The sequence below is a fragment of the Sarcophilus harrisii genome, chromosome 1 (genome assembly GCF_902635505.1).
Source record: "Sarcophilus harrisii chromosome 1, mSarHar1.11, whole genome shotgun sequence".
Lineage (NCBI taxonomy): Eukaryota > Metazoa > Chordata > Mammalia > Dasyuromorphia > Dasyuridae > Sarcophilus > Sarcophilus harrisii.
Window position 1 is genome coordinate 350,277,113 of NC_045426.1, and position 21,962 is coordinate 350,299,074.

General features: G+C 36.5%; 1 protein-coding gene across 2 annotated transcripts in view; it reads left to right on the plus strand.

Moving 5' to 3' along the window:
• The window catches only part of CCBE1 (collagen and calcium binding EGF domains 1), a 332,621-nt gene that overhangs the window by 294,328 nt on the left and 16,331 nt on the right, over positions 1-21,962 (plus strand). For both annotated transcript variants that reach the window (XM_003759973.3, XM_031945901.1), the window contains 3 exons: positions 957-1,091; positions 7,791-7,928; positions 17,608-17,711. In XM_003759973.3, the coding sequence (XP_003760021.1) occupies positions 957-1,091; positions 7,791-7,928; positions 17,608-17,711 (377 nt within the window). The remainder of the gene's footprint in view (positions 1-956; positions 1,092-7,790; positions 7,929-17,607; positions 17,712-21,962) is intronic.

A 21,962-nucleotide genomic window follows, 5' to 3' on the forward strand; every position in this document is an offset into this window, starting at 1 on the left:
TGAGATAAAAATGAAATAACATTTTATTCTAGAATCAATATGAAACCACTGGAATTTTTTTTTTAAGTAGGGTCGGGGCACAATCAGACTTGTTCTTTAGAAAAATCTCTTTGTCATCTGAGTGGAAAATAGATTAGAATGGGGAGAGATTTGAAGCAGAGAGACCAACCAAAAGCCATTGAAATGGTGTATATGAGAAGGGTAAGGACTTGAATCAGGGTTGTGCCTTTGTGAATAGAGAGTGGAGAGGTGGGCCCTTCAGAATGTCCTCAACTTGGTAATCCCCTCAACTGAAATAGGTAAGTTCAGATGAAAAAAGAATTTGAGAAGAAATAAAATATAATCAATATGTAATATATTTTGTAATCCATCCATGCTTGCAAATCCTTGCTTTTCTGTCTCACTCAAATTTGGGGAAGTTGGCCCCTTATTTGGCAATCACTGGCCCAATGCTAAGCCCACCTTCAAAGGGGTGACTGCTATAGCAAGAATTGATGTGGGAAATGGAGGAGAGATTTTCTCCATAGTACCTGTACAGCTACTTCTGTGGGTATCCAAAAAACATTTAAGCTGTAACTATCCTTAGACCAACTTCTGAGGCAGAAGGGGAAAGGTTGAGAATTTGCACATGAAAAGGAGGAAACAAAATAGAGACAGGTTTATAATAGCAGTTGTGGTTGCTTTAGATTTAGGTTCCATGATTGGATATCAAGGGAGGGTAGAATATGACCCATCTTCCCAATCCTCTGACTGGTTGGTTCTCTTTCCCATTGTCCATTGATTCTGCCATTATCCCTTTGAATTAAATCACAATCTTCCAGGATACTGTGACTTCCACTTTGGAGATTATTGCTCTAGAGTATTAGTTCTCCATTTTCCATCTTTAATTAAATATTCACAAAATATCACAGATCTTATTGTCATAGGATTTTGTATGTTGTTTTTCCATCTTCCAGATTACGATGTATGTTCTGAGGCTCCTTGTGAACAGCAATGCACAGACAACTTTGGCCGAGTTCTATGTACCTGCTATCCAGGGTACCGATACGACCGGGAGAGACACAGGAACAAAGTGAAGCCTTATTGCTTAGGTATGTTGGGTAACTACCTGAGTTTGCCACATTTAGGGAAATTACTTCATCTTCACTAGGCTTCTCCACTGGTCAAATACTTTTTTTCTAAGGTCCCTGATGACTAAGAATCACACTAACCCTTGACTCCTCTCCCTAAGTCTTCGTTTCTGTGGAAAAAGCTTCCAAGTGAAATGGAAGCATACTAATTGTGACTATTATTTGTGATTATGGATTATGGGTGTTTCCACAGTGACTCTCAGATCACTTCCAGGAAAATTCCATGTATACAGCTGATACTACTTAACTACTCAAAAACGAATAAACAGAGGGAAGAGGAAAAAGAAACAATAGATTCATTATGAAGTTGAAAATAGATAATAAAGAATGTTTTGAGCCAGAGAACCAAATAGAAACAAGCTTGTCCTTATATTAGCTATAGAGCATAGGCAGCATTAAGGGGGAAGACTCACATGTGGCAGGCAGCTTGGGACCAAGGAAAAGAAAAAAAGCCAACATTCTGGGCTGTAACTGAAGAAATCATTAAATCACCATCTTGTCCTCCCACTGTCACATTAACCTACCCATGGACTAAATGGCAGTGATATCATTTGCTGGCTCCCCAAGTTTCTTTGGCAAATAGCTTATGGCCAACAGGAGAAAGAGAAAAGAACCAGATTTGGAATTGGAGGGACTGAACTAATGTCTTGTCTTTGTTACTTATGATCTATGTGACCTTGAGTGTTTAAGTCACTTAAATTCTAAGTCCTTGTTTCTTCATATACAAAATGAGAGATTGGATAACTTTCAGTGCTCAGTCCAAGATGCTATACTCCTAGTAATAATGAACTAAGCTGGAAAATAAGCCAAGTTTTACTATGTAGCCTACCCTTATTATGCTTGGCTTTGCCTCTGTCAGGCTTACTAAGACTCTTTGAGGGACACTCCCTACAGAGCTAGTCTGTGATCCTTTCTGGGTACTAGGAGAACTTTTGGGTCCTGTAAGTGGACAATAAATTGCAAGCACAGAACTTTTTTTTCAGTTTTTCAGTATTTTTCAGTTTTTTCTCTACACTACTCTCATCCCCTTAATTCTTAGAACTTTGGGAAAGCTCAGTCTGAAGCTTGTTTTTAACCAGCTTCATCCTTTATTTTGACATCACCAATAAGTAGAAGTTCAGACAGTGCCATAATCAATTGTCAGCTGGAGACAGGGAGGGTAGATATCAGTTTGAAATACTAGAGTATTAGGGTTTTGCAAGGGTCAATGCTGAAAAATTACCCATGTATATGTCTTGTAAATAAAAAGCTAAAAGAAAAAGAAAAGAAAAGAAGACATAAGAAAAAATTTTAAAAAGAAAGAAATACTGGAGTACTGCCAATCAGTGTCAGGCTGTGATATCACAATGTCCCTTACCCTGTGCATTCCAAAGGGCAGGCACCTCACTAGGGCAGCTTCCACTTTGAAGGGCCTTACCATTTACCTGCAGCCACTAAGAAATGGAGAAGGGGGAGAAAGGACCTTTGGCAACAAGAAAACCCTGGAACTTGGATTGTCTTTAGCTTCCTAAAGTATATACCCAATCTCAGTCTGTCCAACACATGTGCACTGTCTGAAACCTTATCATTGTTTCTGTCTGCTGGCACCTGGTGTTCACATACTATGTACGTAAAACATATTCAAGACTCTTCACTTCCCTCACCCTTCACCTGCCACCTTCCCATGGGTTGAAAACATTTCCTTTCCATGCATTTCAGCAGGGGAGTAAATCTGTGGTGTGAATAGATGACCTTGGCTTTGAAAACTCTCTTGACTCATTTTCAAAGCTTATGAGGAACTTATTAGTCCAGAGGGGAGGGTTTTCAGGCTTAGGGTCACTGATGGGCCAAGTTTCACAGGGAGAGCACTCTTCATGGAATTCCCAATGGTTCTCAGATTCCTTTTAGTGACAGTGATATTTCACAGCTATGTAACTCAGTCTTTTGTTAACTAAAAAGTGGTTCTAGGTTGCTTTATTCTTGGACTCCACATCATTGAAAGAGGACATTAAAAAAACTTCAACTTACCAGGACTTTTAAAAATAAAAATTATGTCAATTGAATTACAAATAATGATAGTAAGGAGATGTTGCATTTTTTTGGCATATGTTTGCTTTCAAAATATTTTCCAAACTAATAGGGCTAGTTAATATAGGTATTATTGTCTAGTTTAAAGACTGCGTATTTTAAGATCAGCCAGAGTCTGGAATTCAGGTTAAGGGAAAATTGTCAGTCTTTATTCTCAGTGAAGAAAGATCGGAGGTGGAAGAGAATAGGCAATAGCAATGTGTATAGCTGAGTCAAGAAGCTAGCTAGACCAGCAGCCACATGACCAGCAGCTAGGAGCATAGAACCCAGGCTCAATCTCTCCCAGCTTCTCTTCCTGTCTCTCTGCCTTCACCCACCAAAATGGTCATTTCCTATACAACACATCAGGACTTGCATGGAAAGTGGGTGGGGGCCATTCTTTATCCAATCATGTATATTAATAGAGTATAGCCCAATTACTATTTAGCCTCACGTGCTTGGGACCTCAGTGCATCAACTCAAGCCTCAGCCCATTACATCTTCCGCTTTCTTTTGTTTTAGAACACAGGTGGTCATGCCATCCCTGACTCCTCAGGGAGGTCAGAGCCCCCAAGGGGAGGTGATCACAGCCTCCCTAACTTCTCAGGGAAGGAGGTGAAAGCACCGAAAAGGAGGTGATCACAACCTCCCTGACTTCTCAGGAAAGGCAGTGAAAGCACTAAAAAGTCCTGACATCTCAGGAAGGGAGATGAAAAGCACCAAAGGGAAGTGAGGGTTGCTAGCAGGTTTCTGGGATGAAGGGTCTTATTATGCACAAACCCATCAGCATGGGAGGTATTACACAAGCACATAGCAATAACGCAGAGGCTATTAGGGATGACTCTCCCCACAGTCAGTGCAGGCTCGATGTGGTGTAACAAACATAAATTGTACACGCAAGTTAGCGGAATAACCAACAATATAGATCAACATGGTGTTGTAAAAGATCACCAGAAGTCCTAGAAGGAGGGTATGTAAACAACAGTCACACATACACCTTCTTCAGCAGCCAAGAGATAGTCCAAAACCAATCTATTGTCCATTGTTTCACATGTCAGGGAATCCAATGAGCCTCCTGAGTTTTTGAAGTCCTGCAAAAGTCTTTTTATGTGTTAGGGAATCCAATGATTCCAGCAGATTTTGAAGTGTTGTAACAGTCTTATCATTTCTCAGAGAATCCAATGATTCCTGAGAGTTTTCAAGTCCTATGTCTCAGAGAATCCAATGATTCCTGAGGGTTTTGAAGTCCGACAATCTTTGATGTCCATGAGTCAAACATCATAACTGCTATGCTCTTTCAATGGTGAGCACAATCAGAAACAGAACCACCCGATATTTTTTGGGTCTTCTCCTTTGTTTCAAGGGTCTGCTCTGTCTCTCTGCGATGGACAAGGCGAATATGGCTCATTGGCACCCATCTGATTCTTTCTCCACCTGTAGAGATACAAGCAAACCCTCTCCCCCAAGCAGTTAGCCTATCTGGTCCTTTCCATTCACCACTTTCTGGGTTTCTCCACATCACCTGGCGATTATCTAAAGATAGTGGAGCTGCTCACACTGGACAATTACCTTCCGGTGGGTTATAAAACCTGTCTGCCGGAGCCAGTGCATCTTTGTCAAAAATCAAGAAGTTAATAGTATAAAGGATTAGATTTAGAAGTTCTCTAGGATTACCTGTGGCTCCCCCTTTCTTTTGTTTTTGGAGGAGCGTCTTTATATCTCTGTTTCTCCTCTCTACTATTGCCTGTCCTTGAGGATTAAAAGGTATGCCCATGGTGTGTAAAATCTTATACTGTGCACAAAAGTGTGCAAAATGTTTTGAAGTATAAGCAGGACCATTGTCTGTTTTTATTGCTTGTGGCACACCCATAATGGCAAATGCTTGTATGAGGAATTCAGTGACCACTCAGGCTGTCTCTTTTGCTGCTGGTATTGCAAAAGTGAATCCTGAAAAGGTGTCTACCACAACGTGGATAAAAGAGAGACGACCAAAAGATTTATAATGGGTCACATCCATTTGCCAGATTTCATTGGGTCTTAGACCACGAGGGTTCTTCCCTGGAGGCAGTGTAGGAGTGTGGAAAGGAAGGCAAGCTGTATAGGCTTTTACTATGCTCCTAGCTTCCTCTCTTGTTATTCCAAATTGTAAACGTAAAGCTCAAACAGCCTGATGATATTTAGAATGAGATGCCTGGGCTTCTTGGAATAAAGGGGTATTGACCAACATAGTTAAAAGAATATCTGCCTTTGAATTGCCATCAAAAATGGGACCTGAAGTCCACTATGAGAGTGGACATGTAATATATAGATCTTACCTGGATGCTTTCTCACTTGCTCTTGAAGTTTCTTAAAGAGCTGATATATATTAGAGGCTGCAAATTTTATTTGGGCTGTGGCAATTCTTTGTTCCACACTTACTGAATAGGCCGAATCAGATATTATATTTATGTCTCCTGGATAATAAGTAAGAGCTAGAATGATCGCGTACAATTCATTCTGTTGAGTGGACTGAAAAGGAGTTCTGACTACTCTCTTTATAGTTAGATCATGAGAGTACACAGCACAAATATTATGTTTGGATGCATCCATGAAGATAGTTGGTCCTTTAAGAGGAACTTTAGAAACTTTTTCTTCAAGAATCCATCGCCAATTATGTAATAGTCTGGTTATCTTTAATGGAGACCCATGTGTAAAATTTGGAGCCATGGCTAATAAAATTTGCCACTCTGGGATGGTCTCACAACACACATTAATTTGTGTATTGGTATAAAAGGTATATATCTTGGGTGCCAAATGTGAAGACCGCGTATTTTAAAATCAGCCGGAGTCAGGAATTCAGGTTAGGGGAACATCGTCAGTCTTTATTCTCAGTGAAGAAAGATCGGAGGTGGAAGAGAATCGGCGATAGCAATGTGTGTAGCTGAGTCAAGAAGCTAACTCGACCAGCAGCCACACGACCAGCAGCTAGGAGCATAGAACCCAGGCTCAATCTCTCCCAACTTCTCTTCCTGTCTCTCTGCCTCCACCCACCAAAATCGTCATTTCCTATACAACACATCAGGACTTGCATAGAGAGTGGGTGGGGGCCATTCTTTATCCAAGCATGTATATTAATAGAGTACAGTCCAATTACTATTTAGCCTCACGTGCTTGGGACCTCAGTGCATCAACTCAAGCCTCAGCCCATTACATCCTAGTCTTATAAATGGAGAAATTGAAATATGAGAAAGTCACATGGCCAGGCTTATGTCACATAGCTTGTCTTAGAACATACTGTAATGAGGGCAGTTGAAATGAGTTTCTTTCATGGATGGATCATATTTCTGGCTTCCCATTTTATTTCCCACTGAGATATGAACTCCATGAAGGCAAGAATTATATTTTTTTCTGAAGAGAACCAAATTCAAATATAATTGGGAAATGTTTAACAAAAGTAAATAAAAATACAATACAAGGTAGATAATGCTAATTTGAAGTTTTCAATTTACTATGTATAGATTGCAGGGATCCTTTTGTATCAGAGTTTGATGCCATTGCTCTAAACCATGTTCTTTCTCTGTGATAAGGAATAATGTGTTTAGATCTTAAGTAGCAATATCTCCTAAAAAAGTAGAAAGGGATAGCTAGGTAGTACACTGGATAGAGCATCAGTCCTGAAGTCAGGAGAACCTGAGTTCAAATATGGCCTCAGACACTTAACACTTCTTAGTTGTATGACCCTGGGCAAGTCACATAACCCCAATTTCCTCAGCAAAAAAAAGTAGTAGATCTCAATATGAATCTGAAAAACAAATTTAAGATCTGCCTTGAATTTTATATTATATACATGATGTAGATGTGTAGATATGTGTAGATAGATAAAAGATAGATCCAGATGCTTTAGGCATTAGCCTTAGTTTTTTCTACTACAAACTAAATCTTTGTTTATTTTTATTAAAAACAAATTTTACATGCATTTATAATTTGTTCCTCCCACCAAGTCCCCTCAATTGAACAATTCCAACAACAATAAGAAAAAGAAAGAGAAAAAATAATATAAATACCCTCATCAAAATATGCATAGTCAAGCAAAGCACATTTCTACATTGCCCATGCCTAAAAAGTAAGATCTATTTTCATTTTTTCTTTGTATTCCCAAACATTAGTATGACACCTGGAATATTGTCATTACTGTTCAATCTTTTTCAGTTGTGTTTAACTCTTCATGACTTCATTTAGGGTTTTCCTGGCAAACATACTGGAGTGTTTGAGCCATTTCCTTCTCCAGGTCATTTTACAGATGAGGAAGTAAAGCAAACAGGGTTAAGTGACTCACGCACGGTGACACAGTTAATAAGTGTCTGAAGCCAGATTTGAACTCAAGAAAATGAGTCTTCCTAACTCCAGGCCTGACATTCTATTCAGTGCACAACCTAGCTACACACTTGGTAAATAGTTGAGTACTGAATAAATGCTTGTTCACTGATTCATTAATTGATTAACTAAAATTACATTGATTGAGATTGTATAAAAAAATGTCACCTGGACAGAATATCCAACTGGATATAACCTATTCCATAGGAAATCCATTTTCTAAATCTCTCTTAATATTTCTGGACATTGATTCAAATACAGATATTGATGAGTGTGCCACCAGCAATGAGACACTCTGCTCACAGATCTGCATCAACTCCTTGGGCAGCTATCGTTGTGAGTGTCGAGAGGGCTATATCCTAGAAGAAGATGGGAGAACATGTACTAAAGGAGACAAAGGTAAGCATTGCGTGGTTTGAAATAGAACTCAGTTCTATGTTATCCCAGCCTCATCCACTGAAATAAACACAGACCCAGAGGCTTGAAAAAAAATTGGAAGGTGATATGGGGTAGATGAGAGGCTGGAGGAAAAAGTAAAATGTAGACATGAACATATTTCTAAAAATGGGAAACCATAATCAAATTTGCATAATAGTTTAAGATTTATAAAGTACTTTCTATACATTATCTCATTTGAGACTCACAACAACCTTGCAAGATAGATATTATAAATATTATTATCATGATTTTACAGATGAGAAAACGCAGGCTTTGGGAGGTTAACTGATTTGTCCAGATTCACACAACTATTAAGTGTCTGAGGGTCTGAGGCAGGATTCAAATTCAAATTCTGGTCTTCTAACTTTTAGTTCAATGCTCTGTCCACTATACCAGATTACTTTTCCAAACCAGAATCTCAGGACCATTGTTTAATGTGGTATATAATGGTATATAATATAAAGTAATAACATAAATATATAAACATAAGATTTGTAACTTCTGAGACACATTGGTAAACAATGGAACAATAATTACTTTACAAACAGTGTTAAAGAACTTGGGAACTCAAAAACTAAACCATCATACCCTCTTCCCACAAGGGCATGTGGGGATATTTTAGAGGGGAGAAGAAGGGAAAGAAGGGAGCCGTGTTTCTAATAGTTAGTACACCAAGGAGAGAGTGAGTTGGGAAGGGAAACCTTTGTTAAAAGGGTTAATAAAAATGATATCTACCATTATACATGGAGAGACATCATGATAAAATGCAGAGTGTTGTTCAGGTAAAAAGATCCTGGATTTACATACTGACTTTGTTACTATTCATGTGAGTTGGAACAAATCTCTGGATCTCTGTTTCCTTATCTGTAAAATGTGAGGGTTGGACTAAATAGCTTAGGAAGTCCCTTCCCACTATAGTTCAGTGATTCTGTTTTCAAACTGATAGGTTTGGGGAAGAAATTGTATATCTAGCCAAAGGAGTGCTTTTATGACTTAAAAACTTGCCCATAATTCAATAAAGTTTGCATTTATACTTTGGTAATGATAGAGGACAGAATGAGCAGGCACACATGCTGCATCCTCTGAGAGGATATGGATAAAGGAGGCCCTACTTTTCTGAAATATTAGATTAAAATATTAAGTATTCACATACGAGGTCAGTAATACCAATCTATAACACATCTGCTATATGTAGTCCAGATGTCTGAGCTACCCAGGGAAATGAACAACCAAGATCTTGGATTATTTGCTTATTTAAATCTATCTTGGTTAAGTGTGCTGGTTAAGTGTGCAAAGATATGCAGAGTTGAGGAAAGCACATGTAGAGAAAATTCAGGTCTGGTTTACATATTCAACTAAACTATTCAGTTTGCTTCCTGATAAACTTTAGGTAACAGTCTTAATAATGTAATAAAAGCATATTCATATGGTACTTTAAAGTTTTCCAATTGTTTTACTCATCTATTGTCTCCTTGATCTTAACAAGAAACCCATGAAGTAGATACTGCAAATATTATTAATCCCTTTTTTATGAGGGAAGTGAGGTTAAGAGGAACTGAGTGTCTTTCTCATCATCAAACAGCTAATAAATATCAGAGGTTGCTCTCAAGGCTGTCTCTCTAATACAAAGTCTATTCTATTACAACACACAAGTGACTAAATACATTCTCCCAGGTGAGAAAAAAAATGAAAGCAAAATGTTCTCTGCCAAAATGATTAATTCTCAGATACTTAAAAGATAGAAGGCAGGACCTAGAAAAGGAAGGTTACAGTGGAGATTTGCAGACCATGATACAATATAGGGGAAAGAGTGAATTTTACTGGGTCATCAGATTTTCAATCCCATCTCCATTTGCCCATGTTGAGTTTTACTCAGCTCGAGCTCGTGTGTGTGTGTGTGTGTGTGTGTGTGTGTGTGTGTTTGAAGGAAATTTGGAAGATTAGAACATAATATTGAAATACACTAGAAAGCTGGTCATTGTCCACTGGAGCCTTCAGAAGGAGCCCAGATGTGTTGTGTATAATCCACATGACCCATACTCTTAAGTCTAGAAGCTGCTGTGATCTGTCAGCTGAAGTCTTAGACATATGTTATACTGTATCAGTTAAATCCTCAGGAAGGGAAGGAAACAGGAGACTATCAAGTTATCAATGTTGTGGATTTCCCCCTAAATTTACAGGGATTAGGGTGAAGTGATTCAGGTGTCACTCACATGTACCTGAGTGAAAAAGAGGAAGTAAAAGAAGAACGACTATCCATAGGAACATACGCAAAGCAATGGTCCATGTTCCTGAGACATCAGTGATATAGGAACACTTCCAGCAGCCCTATACAAGCACAGCAAGTAGTCTGAGAGAGTAACAAGGAGATGAGGGAGGCTCAGGGAGTTGCAAGCTGATGCTAATTGTATTTTAACTCTAGTTATCTACTTTGGTTCTTCCGAAAGGTCACTAGCAACTGCCCCATCCTTATCTCACAAATATCAGCCTGTAGGAGGACTCTCTAATTTCAAAAATCTGGGCCATAGAGTTAGACCTGTGTGGAAAAAAAGAATATTTATCATAGTCCCTGCCACATTATTTTTTTCCTCAAAAAGATATTGATGCTATCCTCTAACCCAGGGATTCTTAACTTTTTTTGGATCATAGACCCCTTTGGTAGTCTGGTGAAACCTGTTGATCTCTTATCAAAATAATGGTTTTAAAAGGACAAAATAAAGTAAAATAAATCAATTATATTAAAATGTAGTTATCAAAAAAAGTTTTTAGAGTTTCAAGACCTCAGGTTAAGAATCCCTGATTTAGGGGGCAGCTAGGTGGTACAGTGGATAAAGCACCAGCCCTGAAGTCAGGAGGACCTGAGTTCAAATCTGATCTCAGACACTTAACACTTCCTAGCTGTATGACCCTGGGCAAGTCACTTAACCCCAATTTCCTCAGCAAAAAAAAAAGTGTCTGACTTAGAAAATAAAGTGACTCAGGGAACTAAAAGTACATATTGTTAATTTAACATTGTTAACTCCTCTCTGATGTTTGATCAGTAGAACCTCATAGGCAATTCAGAGGCAGAGAACCTGAGCTCAGCTTAATCAATATGGTATCTTTATTAAATATCCTTCCCTGGCAATGCCTAAGCAAATATCCTTTTTAGAGACTGGTACATGGAATACAAGCATCTCATTTCATTCCAATCTTGAATCTATATTACCTGGTCAGATCTGGTGTATAATAGCAGGGAAAGGGTTTTGAGTTCTCTAATCCAATCTCCTCATTTTGTAGATTAGGAAATTGAAATCCAAAGAGGTTAGGTGATTTGCCCATCATCACACCAGTAGTAAATGGCTCACCTATAATGGCGCTTAGTGGAACACAGTGATTTGGTCTACATGGGAAAGGAAGGTTCCTGTGACTGGTAGACCTGAAACACAAACATTCCTTTGGGCATGCAAATCAGAAGGAAGTAAAACTGATTCCATAATTCCATCTTATTGTTAGTTGTCACAGTCTACTTTCCATGAATATATTAAGGACAATGACCTCTTTCCTTCCCTGAAACATGAAATATTTTAAATGTTCACAGGAAAAAAAAAACAGATGTCAGAAGGCTAGCCTTGGAGTTAAGGATGTCTGAGTTCCAGTTCTGTTTCTGATACATACTAGCTGAGTGACCATGAACAAGACACTTAACTTTTCAGAGTCCCAAGAAATTATTTAATATCATAGGTTCAAGAGGAGTTGCCAATTTGTTTCAGTAGACTGCAAGAGAGCCCTAAAAATATAACCAAGGTCTAAACAAGAAAAAGTATTAGACTTTATCTCAACTATAAGAATAAAAAAAGCCTAATTGGTTATTAATCTTAACTTTCAGAAATATTTTTAGGGCTCATTAGCATCATTAAGAAGCAATGTAGATATTCCCTGTGCTATGGAGTAACAAATTATAGTATTTCATCACAGTTTTTTTTCTGACCAGTAGATAATAATTATTAAGTCAAAACACATGTGGTATGAAAGTTTTTTCTTCCTTTTATGGTTCATTACTGCACATTATCTGGTGTCTATAAAATTAAAGAAGCTCAAAGGAGTTTTAAATTAAACACAGCAGCAGCTGGCTGTTAAGGAAGGTAAGTGGAATGGAAAGGGGGAGAAGAGTGATCTGAATATTGTTGATGATCGAAAGGTTGCTGCCAGTTCATCTGATAGATGATGGCAAATATACATAGACTGCAGCCTTGCCAGAGGCAAGATGGCCTGTGGCAATAATGTTATGATCAGTCACTCATTCTCCTCTTTGAAAATACAGAGCCAGAGCCACTTTAGCAATTTCTAAAATTCTGTGCACCATTTAAGAGAGACAGGAAGAGACTGAAGTAACTAATGTATTGGGAATGATGACATGTCTTACAACTAATTAGCTTTCCCTAGTTTCCATTTTCTCCATTTTGTTTGTCTTCTGATAAAATGTTCCTGACATCTAGAATGGCTTATTATAATTCCAAGTTTCAGACATATCCCAGGCCCTCTTGGAAGTTTCCAAACCCCAGCAATTCATGAACCCAGTTTGCATGACCAATGCTGAATAATAAACTAACATACTTAGCATATTTGTGGGACTTTCCTCATGCACGATGTTGGTAACATTTTGTGCTTTTATTTTTTTTAACAAAGTTTGTAAAGTGCTACTAAAAAATATCAATGTACCCTGTGATAAAAAGCTCACATACTCAATCCCTGAAATATTACAGAAAGGTTGGGGCTTCATATAAAAAAATAGAGCTGCATGCCACCATGTGGTCAATCAGCAATATAGCACCTTTATAGAATTAGATCAAACTTAAAGAAAATGCATCTTGAATCAGATTTTTTTCACACAATTATCAACACAGGCTTCATCTGGTGAGGCTACAAGTAGACATAATCTGATATTTTTACATAGCTTATATTTTAAAATATCATTAAAAGTTGCTTTATATGGAAGATATTTTCTAATTCTATTGTATAAAAGTACTAAATGCTTTTTAGGTTTAAAGTGTGGTAAGCCTGAGACTATGAAGGCAAAAATTAAACAGTTCACATCCTCAAAGAGTTCATTTTCTTTGGGGAGATTACAACACACATATAAGTAAATATAATAGAAGATGATTTGAGCACTTGGAAAAAAGGGAGATCAGAAAAACAACTGCAAGGAAGAATTAGCAGCTAACTTGAGTACAAAAGAAAGAGAAGGGCTAGATAAATTTCTGAAAGGTAGATATAAGGAAAGAATACATTCTGAACAAAAGGCATAATATAGTATAAGTGGTGATGGGAAGTAAAGGATGTTCAAACTAGGAACATCTAATCATCTAGTTTCATTGAAAAATGTTAGAAAACATGAAGTATAATAATGTGAAATCAGCTTTGAAAGATAGGTTGGAGCCAGAATGTGGAGAGACTTGAATGCTGGACTGAGTAGTTGGTATTTTATCCTAAGACCTTACATTGAATAGAACACTGTTATTTTTAAACACTACTCTTAGAAAGTTTACTCTTAGAAAAATTCAGGAAGATTGAATAATATATAGAATCTTACTCAGAATATAGAAAACATTTGACAGATCTATATATCAGTGAGGGGAAAAGGGGAAGGCATGTAACATTATTCCCCTTTAGACAGTCAGGTAATATTTTTTTCAGAAATTAAACAGCTACTTTCAAAGGAAAATGGAATAGCATTTTCTGTTTTCAAAGTTCATCTATCTCAGCCAGTCTGAACACAAACAAGTGTTCTTCATAGCGTTCAAAACATCCCCTTAAGGTGATGTGACGATCTCAAGCACAACAATCCAAAAAATATAGACAGAACTGTTTTTGAGAGATCCTCTCATCAAAAACTCAGTCCTCTTGACTTGTGGAATTTAGACCAAGCATCATAAAATAGTGGAAATATTCTCCTATCTTCTGCCTCAATACTTTGTAGATGTATGAAGAGAAACAAAATTGTGTTTAGGTAAAATTATCCTGGTCAGTTTAAGTGAAGGTGAAGAATCTTTCTATACACTAGAGTACCATCCAAATTTTATTCTGTGAAAAATCCAGACTGTCCCAAATTATAAGAATGAGGCAGTCGAATTAAATGCACTGCCATGGATGGATAGCAACTCTTTTTCCTTATTCATATCTAGTATTGCTATCCCTACAGGTTGCCATAATTCATGTAGTCCCACAGGGGGCTCCATTGTTTTTCCACAATTTCCCTGCAGAACTTGTCAAATAACTCTCCAGTTCTCTACTATTGCTGGCCATGGTGCTGACTGCTTTTCTGTTACTGCTAATAACAGAATTTTATATATTCTTTGCATGGTAACATTGTCAACACTCTATCCTATGATAATTCTTTGAAATGCAAAATTATACATTTTCAAGGAAAAAAGAATATCTTTTCAGAATTAAAGACAATGCTTTGTGTATAATAGATGTGTAATAAATATTTAATTGAATTGAAAGTTTTTCTGCAAAAGAGAGTTTCTACAGAGTAAGCAAGTTGACTCACAGTTTTATGAAATGTCAACAGATTGGTGTTACAAAAATTCTAGAACTCTTCACATGCCACTGGGAATAGGAATACTGAGTCACTGGCAGAAAGAGATTATTAGAAAGATAAATATTCATACTGTATATGTGAATGTATATATTGGATGATGTCTATGTATACATATGTGTACATATATGTGTCTACATATGTATGTGTATATATGTATATGTGTACATATATATATATACATATATATATATATATATATCCAAATGTTCCACAGGATTTCAAGGTAAGAAAAGACCTCAGGGACCATCTAATCTAACCTATATCTGAACAAGTATTCTGTCTTCAACAAAACCAATAAGTGATGATTTCACTTTTGCTTACAGACCTTCTCTAATTATTTCCTGAAACAAACCATTCCCCTTTTGGATAGTTCTAGCAATTTACCTTATGGTAAAACTAACTCTGCCTTTCTATATAGAAAAAAGTGTGTTCCTTCCTCTACATGGCAGCCCTTCATGTATTTGAAGGACATAGATAATGTCAATTTGTGGTTTCTGCATCAATATGCAGGCAGCATGGATCTGTTTCTATTTGATAAATTTGGCACTTAACTACTCTCCTGGACCAACTTTCTTAGACATTATAGTTAAACAGTATTTGGTTTCTTCTTGTTGTTTTTTAAATAGTTTCATTATTGTAATCATTATTGATTCTGCTTACTTCTCTCTTCCCATGGTTCTCTAAATTCTTTATCTTCATCATTCACAGTGACATTCCATTTAGTTGTCAGTATAGGTTCCCTTCCCTTTTGATTTTCCTTCCCTCCAACTCTGACTCCAGAATTCCTAGAACTCACAAGGCTCCTCCATATTTCTTTCTTTTCTCTTTATCCTTCCTTGACCTTATTGATATGAGAATCTAAAACTTTGCCAGAAATTAGTCATTCTCAGTCCATTTCCTTTTTTTAGAAATTGAGATACTACTTGTCCCTTTTCAGTACTAGATAATTATTCTCCATGCCCCCCCCCAGAAGGTCACTGACTGTGACTCTGAAATCATATCTGATATTTCTAATATTCCCTTAGGGCAGAGGTGTCACAGGCCAAATGTGTGTGACCTCAAGAGTGCCTATACACTTCAAGAGTATGACCCAAATGAGATTAAAATATATATGGGAAATGTGTCAACAAATAAATAAAAATGCAATACAACATAGATAATGTTAATTTGTGATTTCTGCATCAATATGCAACCAACAGGGATCCATTTTTATTTAAATTTGACACCCTTGTCTTATGGAATAAGGTATCTTAATCATGTTGATGCTGTTCAGTGCTCTTTTATTAGCATCCTAGTTTTCCTGGTTACTAACAACCTCTTTGCCATTTTGTTTCTGGGTATAGTATCACCCTGATCCTTGAGTACTTCCTGTTGGTTCATTTGCCCTTATTCAAACTTATAGGCTTTCACTAATAGCAGAATAGAGAAGTAAATTGTTAGGATTGAGAAGAGGTATGTGTATGTGCATCCATTCACTTATTCAACAAATGTTTGTTAAATGTTTACAATGTGCTGGGCACCAAGGAGAAATTCAAGTTTAATAAGAAGACATATTCCCTGCCCTCAAGACATTTGGACTCTAGTTGAGGTAATAAAGTAAATAGATAACCACAGCAAAAATAATTCTTTTATAATGCTTTTCAAATGAGAGGTGCAGATAATTGATAATTTCAGTGTAAATTATTTTCACTATGCCACAGAAATCTGAGAGTGTCAGGAACAAAGAACCAGCAGCCAATAAAATATCTTCTTCCTGACACAGAAACAAGATATGAAATTTAGAACCTGGAGAGCATAAGTGAGCAAAGGTAGCAGTGGTTCCAAATGAAAGTGTTTTGTCATTATATGTAAATGGCATAAGAGAAAGAGAGAGATTATTATCAGCTGAGTAATTATAAAAGGATTATTTAGGGAACTAGGATCTGATCTGGGTCTTGAGGTAAGATCTGGATAGACATAAATGAGGGAATGAGTTTTGTATTTTTGAAGAGAATCAAGTTGAGCAAAGGTGTAGAGGTAGAAAGTATAAGACCTTAAAGGCAGATCATGTCTCCCCTGTAATCCCTAAATTACAATCAGTATCACCAGTGATTACTTAGTAGGCATGGAGTCCACATAGTAAGTTGTTTTTAAGCCTTTAGTATGACACATTGGGTTCCAAACTATCCTGCCAATCTCACAAAACCCACACTATCTCTTTCTTTGCCATTTACATATAATGACAAAACACTTTCATTTGGAACCACTGCTACCTTTGCTCACTTATGCTCTCCAGATTCTAAATTTCTAAATTTCATATCTTGTTTGATTGGCTGCTGGTTCTTTGTTCCTGTCACTCTTAGATTTCTGTGGCATAGTGAAAATAATTTACACTGAAATCCTGGAACATGGAAGGCCATACTAGTTAATGATAGGAGATGGTTTAGAACTCCTGGGATTTGTATGGATGTGACAATATTCTCCAAATACATCATCGAATATAATATAATTGTGAATATGGTTAGTATTTCTCATACTTTCTGCCAGTCATTTTTTACTTGGTTTCAAGTCCCTTATATTAATGTCAGTTCCAATTCCAAACTGTGCCTCTAGCAGTCTAGCTCTCTCTGGAGGTGTTTCCTGACTAGCAGATGAATCTTGAGTGAAGAAGACCAGCTTTGTGTAAACTGCACAAGAATTGTGTTGGGTTTGGTATGATTTACAATGCATGAATAATTGGCCCTTTTAGTTGAGTATAAATCATGTCAAAGTTATAGGACCTACCTTCCAGAGAGCTACTGATAAAAGGGTAGTGGCAAACAGTTTCACTTCCCAAAGTGGAAAGACTCTGGGGACCCTTAAATTGAAACAGCTGGATTTGAAATGCAGCAAAATCTCTTTCACACCATTCTCCCCTGACCTGTGGCCCTCCCATCAGTGAGTGAAGAGCTGTACAAATTGCTAACATGTATACCTTGCACGTTTCAGGGTCAGAGTGGAAGGCTACTGCTGCCTTCATGCACAAGAGGTGATTCTTTTCAACCTTTTAGATCTAACTGAGGCAGTCTTCTTTCCCAGGACATGATGAGAAAGTACAGAATGCACTGAAGGCAGAAACCTGCTGTGCCACTTGTAAGGAGTTCCACCAAATGAAACAGATGGTATTACAGTTGAAGCAAAAGGTAGGCTCTCTGGACCTATTTTGAAAAAGGGAATTAATGGGCAATGGGGTGGAAGTGGAGTCACAATTATTAAAGGAAGGAGAAGAGTCTCTAGGGTACATATTTGGGAAATTAATTCATCTGTCAAAATAGTATTGAGTCTCTACTGAGTGTAACCTAAGTTCCCTGAGGGCAGGGTATATGTATACTCTTCTCTTGAAACCTCCCACCCATTAAACAGTACTGTGTCTTATCCATAGTACAGTTAGTACTCTATAAATGACTTTAAATTTGTTGGGTTTTATTGATATTTGGGGAGAATATATAAGCTCTTGCCCTAAGAGTTCATAATAAAAAAAAAGAAAAAGCAAATAAAATATAGTAATGAGAAAAAATCCAGTATGAACATTATTTTAAATTAAAGTTTTCAAAGTTAAGTCCCAGAGTACTGTGCACAATATAATCACTTTCTTGGTGGTGAACATATTTGTCTAGGCCATGTAGCACATTATAGATCAAATCAACCATCATCATTTGTGACAGTGTTTTCTCTGAGTTTGAAATGACTGCTCTTCCTGACACATGGTCCCCAGATATAAAGTCCCCCACATGTGCTCTAATTTGCTTTTTGAATGTGAACAGTGTTTCTTCTGCTGAAGTTCATTATGAGCTTTTTGAAGTTTGCAGCTCAATAATTATTGAGGATTTTCAGCTGACAAAGGATATCCAAGTGGTATGCAAAGCGTGGCAAAGGAAAGCAGAGTTTTAGGGATGAAACTTCATCTGGAGAACACATGTGCAGGACAGCAGACATGTTTAACAAAAGGCACACCCAACCACAAATGGTTATAGTTGATCAATCCATTTTATAGTATTGCCACACAAGCCTGACAAGAGATCATTTCAGAAAGTAAATGATTACACTATGTTTGATATACTGGGAATTTACCTTGTAAGTCCAGCTTGTTGTGACAACCCTTGAGAAAATACAGAATCTTACAGGGAGAAATCAGTCAATCAGAGTTTGTTTAATGATGAATAAATAAATACAGCTTTGAAAAATGTCATTTCTGAGGTCTGTTGACCTGCTAATATTGTTAATGATAAGTCTGCGGTTTTATCTACTTTTGACAAAAGTGTACTTTGTCTTATTGGTCTTACCCTGGGTTCTTAGTATAATAAAAAAAAAACTGTTAACCTTGAGATCAAAAGAGTAAATAAAAATATATAATTTTTCTAAGCTTAGTAAACAATCATGGCTCTATAGCTACTCAGCTATGTGATCTTGGACAAGTCTTTTTTTAAAAAATAACTTTTAAAATAATAGATTTGTATTGATTGATAGCTTTTGTTTTTCCATTGGCTAGATATTTCTTTGTAAAACCAACCCCCTCACCATCCCTTAAAACAAATGGTTTTTTGTTACTGTTGAAAAGAGACAAAACTAAACAATCTATTGAAAAAAGGCATTATGTACAGTATTGGTCCCCTTCACTTCATCAAAGAGGTGTTTGAGTGTATTCAAATGTGGGTGAATAGATGGGTATTGAGTAATTGTCTCTCTTCTTTGGGGCTAGGCCCATTCTTTATAAGGTCACAACATTCATTTTTTATTGTTTTATGATAGATTTTCATTTACATTTTTGTAATCATTGTATATGTTCTTTTAGACTCTATTTTTCCTGCTTTCAACTTACTCAATTTTGTAAGCATTAATGTCTTTCCTTGCTTGTTTGTATTCATGATATTCATAATTTCTTTTATTACAATAATATTCCATGATATTCATGTGCCATAATTTGTTTAGCCATTCCCCAAGTAATGATCTTTTTGTTTGTTTCCATGTTTAACTTTTCTGGGCCTCAGTTTCCTCATGTATCAAATGAAGGAATGAATAAAAAGAATTTATTTAGTATTTACTGTGTGCAGACCATTATACTAAGAGCTCTGTAGATAGACATAGAAAAGCAAAGCAGTACCTGCTCTCTAAGTACCTGGTCATATTTTACCAGGTAAACAACACATTTTCAGTTGCAAATTAGATAAATAGATCTCATGATCCTTAGTGGGTGATAATGCATCTTCTTTAATGTTACTTCCACTTATATTCATTCATATCTCTTTCTGAGATGGAATCATTTGATAGTGCCAAAGGACTTAGAGTTAAAAATTTTATTTTCAGTATCTTCAGTAGGTATCATACATAGCACTCATGGAAGTAGATGCCAAGTCTTGATCCACAGTGATCTGAGGCGATTTTGATTGAGATGGTAAAGTTGGTTTGACTCATCTGAAATAGGCTGCTTTCAATCACTCATTCAGGATATCTTGCTTTTTAACCTAGTTTAGTTCCTTTCAGGGACAGGAAAATTTTGTTAATAAAGATGTCTGGCTCCTCTTCCATAGGGCTTGCTCCTTAGAGTGATGTCTGTGTGAGCTGGGCTAGAGGTAGGATAGTACCAGTAGAGTGCTACTGTTTCTGGGGTTATTGGCCATATATGACAGTAGATGGCAGCTAGTCACCAATTAAAATGTGTTGACAGACAAAGTGGACCCCTTTTCCACAATGACTTTACCCCTCCATCTAGATTAGGGGTCCTTAAGGCCTTATGTATTATGGAGTCCTGACAAAACCTATGGACATCTTCTTAGACTAATGAGGTTTTTTAAAATGAATGTTTGAGAAAATGCTCAATTTAAGTTAGGATTTAACAAAAATCAAAATGTAATTTTTTTCTCCTAAGTTTACAGTCCCTTTGAAATCTCTCCATACTCCAGTCCACATATGACATGTTAAGAACTCTTGATTTAAATAATGTCTAAGGTCCTTTTTGGCACTAAAATTTCATTAATTAATTAAAATTTCTTAAGTGTATACTGAGTACAAGCACCGTGCTAGGTTCTAAAGAAAGCAGAATATTTAGATAATATATAGTCCTGCCATCCTGTAACATGCAATCTGATAGAAGAAAAAAGAAAAAAACACACACAAATTTAATAAGTAATATTAAGCATATCAGAAATATGTAGAACAAAATATTTTGTTTCAGCTGAAACTTGAAATGCAGCATCTAAGAAAGCTGTAATCTTACCATGACACTTATAATGCAAAAAGTATTAAGGAGTTAAGGGTTGTGGTTTGTTCTAGATTCAAGTATGAATAAAAATAAGCCTTCACTTCCCCTTTACAGGAAAGAAAAGGCTATTTATGTTCATTTTGAGTTGTCACAATGTAATAATCAGATCATTCATTTTTGGCCTTCTGTGTTTCAACAAGGAAAGCTAAATTTGTCATGAACTCTAATAAAAATGTAATGTTTGCAAAAAAGGAACAGAAACCACTAAAGTGCAATGTGTGAGTTTAAAAGGGAAATCTATGTTAATGGTTCCTACTGAGAATTTTAGCCATCACTTAAATAAACAATATTAATGATAGAAAGTTTCCTTGGCTTAATCCACCAATTTGCTGGATATTAGTAAACACTAGCCAATTGACAGACTTTAGCAGTAATAGGTAGATTTTTAAATATCTAAGTAGGAATAAAACACGAATCATGAAATTTTTAAGTGAAGATAAACATGTATGTAGGTGTATATGCACATATTCCAATATATATGCAGACATAAAGATATACCAGTAAGGAAAGGAAAGCAGTCAGTTGCATTGGGATTGATAAATACATGTCATAGTCTGTTCATTCAAGGCAAATTTCACAAGTAAACTAATTTTCAAATTGTTATGTTAATGATTAGACAATAATAATCTTCAGCTGTTGCTCAGCTTATCAAATTATAAATCTAGCTACATTTGCTTACTGAAACCCATTGAGTAGAGGGAAAGTACTTCAGAGACATTATGGTTTAATAGTAAGAGCACTGGAATTAAAGTTGAGAACTTGATCCAGATTCGGATAGACATGCTACTTACCACCTTTATCATCTTGGGCAAGTTGTTTAATCTCTCTGGATCTCAATTTCCTCCTCTGTAAAAGGAGAGGAGAATGGAACTAAATGATCTCTTAAATTCCTTTCAACTCCAAATGACCTAGTGAATAGAACATCCAGCTGAGATAATTCTTTAAAAATTTAGAAGTTCCATTGTCAAGTGCAATTCTAACAGGGGCCTGTACTATTTTTTTAATTGTCTGTGGTAGAAGAAATATGAAAAAAGAAGAAAAAGAAGCTTTAACATGCCATCTTTAAGATTCTCCTTAAATAGCTCTTACCATAGTGTCTATACATGGTAGATCCTTAAGAAATGTTTGTTTATGA